Source organism: Alosa sapidissima, chromosome 13 (genome assembly GCF_018492685.1).
Source record: "Alosa sapidissima isolate fAloSap1 chromosome 13, fAloSap1.pri, whole genome shotgun sequence".
NCBI lineage: Eukaryota > Metazoa > Chordata > Actinopteri > Clupeiformes > Clupeidae > Alosa > Alosa sapidissima.
In genome coordinates this window covers 5346564-5354063 of record NC_055969.1, presented here as the reverse complement: position 1 = coordinate 5354063, position 7500 = coordinate 5346564, and the positions used below count along the sequence as shown (strand labels likewise).

General features: G+C 44.7%; 2 protein-coding genes across 12 annotated transcripts in view; one reads left to right on the top strand and one right to left on the bottom strand.

Annotated features, from left to right (window-relative positions):
• Nucleotides 1-2566, bottom strand: part of LOC121680696 (NMDA receptor synaptonuclear signaling and neuronal migration factor) — a 41243-nt gene extending 38677 nt beyond the window's left edge. For 7 of the 11 annotated variants that reach the window (XM_042060225.1, XM_042060217.1, XM_042060226.1 and 4 more), the window contains exon 1: nt 2226-2566. In XM_042060225.1, coding sequence (XP_041916159.1) covers nt 2226-2296 — 71 coding nt within the window. In that variant the 5' untranslated portion in view covers nt 2297-2566. Of the gene's footprint in view, nt 1-1644; nt 1798-2016 lie in introns of all 11 variants that reach the window. The other 4 variants (XM_042060216.1, XM_042060220.1, XM_042060221.1 and 1 more) reach the window with 3 other exon arrangements.
• The window catches only part of LOC121680692 (high mobility group nucleosome-binding domain-containing protein 5-like), a 692414-nt gene that overhangs the window by 18195 nt on the left and 666719 nt on the right, over nt 1-7500 (top strand). The gene's annotated exons all lie outside the window — the stretch shown is intronic.

The window sequence follows — 7500 nt, the reverse complement described above, 5'->3', positions numbered from 1 at the left end:
GTAAACCAGTGATTCTCTATCAGGGAAGGGCTCTGGTCAGGCAAACCACAACACAAATCCAAACTGACTGCCAAATGTCTGGCTGACAAGAGAGGGAGTCCAGCATTTTGGGCTCAGTTTATAAAGGCTGGACTCCGCTCCACTGCTGGGCAAAAGTTTCTCACGATGACCATCAATGAAACAATCCACTTGTCTGTCCGGTTAATCGACCTTGCTCCTTGTGTGACCTGTCGCCTTGCATTAATCAGCATGTGAATTCAAGCCAAAAGGTGATTCTAATTGAATCCTGCATTATCTTGACCCACAGTGAAGAGACAAGACTGCTACAGGGAATGGCAATGAGGTCTCTTAGCATGCAAAGTGTTATGAGAGTATGAGTGTGTGTATGTGTGTGTTTTGCAGAAAGAGAGAGAGAGAGAGAGAGAGAGAGAGAGTGAGAGTGTACACACATGCATCTGTGCATGTTGATGGCTATGCCTCCAGGCATAGGAAGTCTGTACTGTCACTGTGTTCTCACTCGACTCCCTTGGGAGTCTGCCTGTCCAGGGTTCCCCCTTACTCTTAATCACAGCTTCAGTGCTGGGGACTGAGTGTGCACTTCTACGCATACAGTGTACATATACACACGCCCACAGTCACTCACAGTTACACAAATATAGGCAGTACACACAAGAGGAAGCACAGCTCTAGCATGTGAAATATTATACAGCAGCAGTCTGCTTTCAAATATTGACAAGCCAGCTGTGGGAGATGGATTGAAAAATCATGCATCACCTGTCTCCAAGACATGAAGGTCATTTGCATGACCTCCAAGAATATGGAGCCATTTCAAAAATTCAAACGGACTGTCCATACAAGTACTGTATAGTAGGTTACGGGAACATGGCGTCTTCGCAGAATTAAAGAGAAAGCAAATGACCCTTGCAAAACTATCGGCTGATAATCGTCCTGTCATATATTACTGGCACCGCTTGACAACCCCACCCCGCATCATCAGCAGTCACTGGGCATACCGACAGACAACGACGCGGCGTTCCGCTCCAGCGAGCGAGCCTGTCCGTAATCAGCAACAGCGGCAGGTAGAGTGGAGTAGGAAATGCGCAAATGTATCCGATGGGGTCGTCGACAACTACATAAGAAACGGGTCCGGGAGGAGAAGCAAATGTTGCTTTATTTGTTAATGAAACGCTTTGCGTCCCTCGTCAACATTGAACTTAACTGGATAGCCCTTTAACAGCTGTCGGGATAAGATTTATGGCCCAGGCTAAATAAATTATCCGCATTGCTAAAGGACTTGTGTAGGTTTTCTGAGCCTTGAGCCATAACTCATCCTGACGTGTGATCACCGCCAGGCGTCTTGAGTCAATTGCAGTTGATTGATTAATTGATAGATCACTTTTTCGTGCATCGGCAGCGGACAGAGGCGGTGAGGTCAGCAGCAACTACAAGTTCTGTTCCAATATTACACAGTGCAGCCACCCAGCTATAACCAGCAGTCAGTTGTGGCAAAACGATGCAAACATCACTTAAAATCTTATTGTTTTGATAATGGATAAACTTAGTAACTACAGGTCAGTCGACACAAGCAGCTGGCGGAAGCGTATGAGATTCTCAAGCAAGCATGTGGTTGGAATGTCTATGTACCTTACAAGAACAGTTCTCATGTTAAACACGCTTTCAGCACCACAGCACTGGATAGCTCCTCAGCGGTTAGCAGGCAGCTCACTGTAGATTGAGCACTGGGTTGTTAAATTCCTTCAGTTCGCTTCCCTTTCCACACAAGAAGGTCCCCTGCACCTGAGTTATGTAGAAAGAGCCAGAAGCGCAATGGACAACGCACACACATTAGCTGGTTTTCGAGAGACAAAACACGATAAATGTAACATTTTATAATGCATACCAAAGGCTGCTTTATGCTTAAAGCACCATGTGCTTTACGGCACATGGTGTTTCTTGGATTGACAAAAGGCCCAAATAGGTATATTTAACACATCGTTATACGATGACTATTTTGACCTGTCCTTGGAGCGTGGAGGAGACTGGTGGCTCTGGAGTGCAGTGGATGTTCCTCGAGCGGTTTTGTAACTTCACGTTACACCGTGGTGAGCTCTCCCGCGTGCATACACTCAGCATGCAGGCTGCACTGAAACTCTTGCGGACACTCTACGGACGAAGACGTCCGTATCCGCGCTGCAGGTGTTCGTGTGTCAAGGTGGGCTACTCACCTAACTTTTGCCGCCACGGACGAAATAGCATCGTTTCTCAGATTCTTCCTTTTGGACACGGCAGTTCCCATGCTGGCATGGAAACGGCGCTGGAGAGAAAGCTGCTCATTCCAGACACCAGTGCACGGAGGAATGCATGAGGAGAAAACAAAAGAGATGCTGCAGTAACAAACGAGGAAAGAAGTCCCACAAGGCGAGATTTCAGTTTAGCGGGGCAGACATGGGAATAGCTCTCGCAAACACACAGAGGGAGGATGCGGCTGTTCCCGCCGTTGTCTCTCGCGCACTGACTCCAGAGAAGCGTACGTGCGCGTGGAGATAGCACACTGTCAACTAGTTGAGCGAAGAGGTGGAGGGGAAAAAATACACAGAGACACGCGCGACTAGAGCCCTCCCTCCCTTTCTCGCTCTTCATTGATCAGACAGAGAAAGAGGGAATGTGGGAGGGGCGGTGTGAGAGTATGCGTGTGTGTGTGTGTGTGTGTCTACAGCAGAGAGGATTTAATACAGGAAACACACCAGACCCATATATGGAGTGGTCACGTCCCCATTTTTCCCCTACAGTGAGCTCATAGGTAAAAAGGTGAGAAGCTCACTAACTGGAGACAGCACTGTACAGCTCCTTAGGGGAACTGCATCAGATAACATAATATAGCCCATTACCTTTGTGCTTATACTGTAGCACATGCAGACAACTGTCATCTAAAACTATTGCTTGTTCTCATGTGAGTGCAAAAAATTAAGAATGTCAGATTTGTTTGCATACATTTTCTTTATGATTTCAGCAAGGTAGTCATACGTAATCAAGGTCAAAGACAAAACATTGCTTTCCAAAGCATTGAAATGGTGAACATAACCACCACCCCCCCATACACACACACTTCTTTGTCTTGTTTCACCCTTGTTCTTTAACACACACACACATACAAATGAGAAGGTGACCAGTGGTGTGATAGACCAGTCTCTTAGGTTGGAGAAGGGATCCACAGCCAGTTGCCCACATCTGCATCGCTCAGCAGCAGCTGCAGCCACAGCAGCAACAGCAACACCAGCGGGTCGAGAACCAATCAATCACCGAATCACTGATTCATATAACTTCAGACGAGGTCAGGGCTTGGAGAATAAAGAGCTTTCATCTGCTCCAGGGGTGATGTGTATGTGTTTGCTAGTGTGTGTGTGTGAGTGTGTGTGTGAAAGAGAGAGTGAGTGTCTGCAAAGATACACACATGGGCAAAAAGGGGCTGAAATCGATAGATAAGTAAAACAAAGACACTGTGGCAAATGCAGTTAAAGAGTAAATAATACCAATCAGCTAGGAGGAGATGCTGTGTGTGTGCTAATCTGTGTGTGTGTGTGTGTGTGTGTGTGTGTGTGTGTGTGTGTATGTGAGAAGAGAGAGTGTGAGACAGAGACAGACCTTGTGTGCACATGATATGACTGCTGATGAGAAAGGGAGTGAAAGAATGAATGAACAATGAGGTTACACACACACACACACACACACACACACACACGGAAAGACACACAGCTTAAGGGAACATGTGGATTATAATGAGGACGTGGCTGTTGCAAGGGAGCAAAGGATGGAAGGATGTGTATGCATGTTAGTCTCAGGTTGGGTGATGGAACTGTATGTAGAGTATATGTTTATGTAATTGGCTCCTGCCATGTGTGTGTGTGTGTGTGTGTGTGTGTGTGTGTGTGTGTGCATGTTCAAATCTGCCTGAGCATTCATTTAAATTCATTTAAATGATAATTGGATTAAAGAACATCTAACATCTATTTTCACTGGTAGTCCTGTGGTGCTCTGAGAATGAACAAGGCCAATAATCCACAGTAGCATTCAGCCTCTTTCATAAAAGACAGATTAAATGCAGATTAGAAAGGGGAAGCAGCCCTTTTATACAAAGCAGGAGGGAAATGAAACTATGACCTTTGGAGAGGACGGCAGAGGACTCTGTCCTCAACCGACTCTGTGTGTAGGTATATGAGCGCAACATTGCGTCCCCTTAGAATTTGTCAAAATTGAGTTATTGACATATTCTTATTCCGTGACAAGTTAATAGGGTGAGATGAGATGTTTCTTGAAGTATGCATTTTTGGACATTATAAGAGGTTTGTTTTACAAAATATAAAATATAACTCTATGGAATTAGAAAATTGTAAAGGTACACTATGCAGGTAACAGGTTTAGGTATTTTTGGTGACTGTAGAGCTCCCTCTAGAGTTGAGATATATTTATATTTTATTCTACTGTTGTAAATAGCAAACTTCTCGTGAATTATCCCCCCTGTACACAATTAAAATGCTTTTGTTGTGGAGGTGAAGGATTAACAACAACAGGCAAAAACTATCTCCGAAGTGACAAGGTAATGTTTCACGATTCACAAGCGACTGGCTACGTCTATGCTGCATAGCTATGGTAGGTAAACGATTCGCCTATTACAAGTTCGTTTACCATCAAATTGGCTACGTAAAGGTGAAAATCTTGCATAGTGTACCTTTAATTCCAAGGGGACGATCAATCTGTCTGTGAAATTATCAGACTCAACTTTGGTCATATGTCCATCCATAGATTAGAGTCTGAGGCGTTTTTGACTAATTAACAAAGTGTGTTTTAATGGGCATCCTAGACAACTCTCTTTAATGTGGAACCATTTACAAGTGTGTCAGTTCTATCTCTATCTGTCAGCCGATTCATACTAGCCTATCTGTAGATAGTGATGTGCCTTTTGATAGAGGCATGCTATAAAGCAGGCAGGAATGGAGATAGACAGACAGACAGGAAGTCAGACAAAGACATGTTTCTAAATTCAGTCTAATAGCTTACTGTGATGGTCTGGTGTGAATTTCAGAGATTTACAATGGGCCATCATGATTGGTGCATCCTCCATGTCATAGCATACTCTGATGTGTGTGTTCAAGTCCTCCCCGATTGGTGTGTGTGCTTTTATCCAGTTTTATATGGTTGGGAGGAGTGTGTGTGGTTATCTTCTGATGCCATGATTCAGCGGAGCCTTGGCCTCAGGGGGAAGTGACATGCTAGCCTGATTACTTTTCTCAGCAGCATCGGTGATCTGTACAGCAGTCAGGGTTTTCCTTTAAAATATGCATCCACCGGGACCAGGAGAGGAGACAGGGAGAAGAGTGCATGAGAGGGGCTGGAAGTGCACGTGCACGTGCACGCACGAACGCACACGCGCACACACACACACACACATCCAACATACTCTCTGTCTCTCTCTCTCTCACACACACACACACACACATCCAACATACTCTCTGTCTCTCTCTCTCTCACACACACACAAACACAAACACACAAACACACACACATACACACACACACACACACACTCACACACACACTCACACACAGTCACACCAACATACTCTCTCTCTCTCTCACTCTCACACACACACACACAAACACACATGCACAAACACACACACATACACACACAAACACACACACCTGAAAGACTTGAATGTAGATGACTGTCCGGAATGGAGGATACGAGCCTCTACTACGAAAGGAGCTGAAAAGAACAGCGTGAGCTTGTCTGAGAAGAGATCAAACTCATGCGGGAAGAGAAGGGGGAAACAGGGCCAGAGATGGTGGAGAGGACAGGGTGAGGTGATGATGAATTACGCCTCTGGCTGAGAAAGAGAGAGACAGAGAGGGAGGGAGAGAGTGAGAGCGAGAGAGAAAGAGGGAGAGAGAGAGAGAGGGGGAGAGAGGAAAAACAGAGAGGAGAGGGAGTAAAGAGGAAAGAGATAAGCAGAGACATAGAAACAGTATGATTCAAGAAGTCCTCTCCGTCTCTCTCCGTGCTTTCTCCAGCCATTATGTCCCAGTGGAGACATGTCTCCAGGTTTCCAAAAATGTTCCGTGTTTGAAACAATCCTCCCATACACACCAGGATTTCTTCTCTCATCATTGTCTTGCTATTTTCCGCTCTGCAACTCTCGTTTTTTTGGACCAAACTTCTGGACCACAATTCCATTGTGTTCAATCCCACTGTCAGAAAATTCCCGAGCGGCGCTTTTGGCAGCGTGAGACTGGTCCAGCCCCGTGGCTCCACCACTTGGCAGAGCTGCGCTGTGAATCTCTCTGGCAAGGCAAGGTCAGCCAGCAGACACTCATCTCTTTAGCCTATAACAGCAGTACCACACAGACTCCCATTAACTAGGACATCCATCTCCAGACTCGCATAAATATTACTCTCATTATGTTCAACTCAACTAAGTCTGCTATCTAACAATATTGAACTCCATATTGCAGACAGTCTACATCTGCACTATGGAAATAATCCCACACTGATTAGAACAACAATACTGTAATACAGTACTTTGTTATTTAATTTTATGAAATACCTGTAGACCATACTTACAAAAACATATTTGGCTATAGCAACATTTTATAACTTACAGTATCCATGACTAAGGGTGCAAGAAAAATGCTACTCGTACACACAGCAGCCCAATGGCACTACAATATTAATTGAAGCAGACAACACATTACTGAAGCAAATTTGCAGTTTGATTTAAGTAAAGAAATAACGTCTAATTATATTAAAGGAGATATTGACCTAGTAGCAGCAACTGGAATCCATGCATTTCCCTGGAATTATTTTTGGAATTTGATCCCTTATCATACCTGTTCATTCTTACTCGTCGCTTGACTTATCGTGACTAAATTCAAGATGGCTGCAAACGCTAAACTTCGTGAAGATACTGTCTGTATAAATCGTCTTGTAAGTAAACTACCAGTGCTTTTTCAAAGTTCTCAATGTCTCGTTTTAAATGTCAGGGCCCTCGGAAGTCTACCAATGAAATGTGGAGATACACTGAGCCTCGTAAATGGTGTAAAACAGTGATTTATTTGCATGGCTAGCCCGATGCCGAAGCACCACCATTGAAAAAGCTGTTGCTAGCATCGGCTAACTAGGGCCAGATTTTGGAGTGCAGGGGACAAGCCGAGATGGGCTATGAGACATACGTTCACACTCGGTATCATGTTTCAACACACTTTAGGTCAATATCACACCGGAATTCTCCTTTAACATCACAACAAATCTTGGATGACACCTATTATGCTAGTCTTCGTTTTGTTTTTGCGTATCAAAGTGCCACTGAGCGTGAAGACGTGCCTCATTCTACTCCATCCTCAGCCTCTACACATTATTAGTGATAATCACATTCTACACATGAGCAGGACTGTGAATTAGCCAGCGTGTGGGGTGAGGTGCACGGGTAAGACAAGGGAACGCAA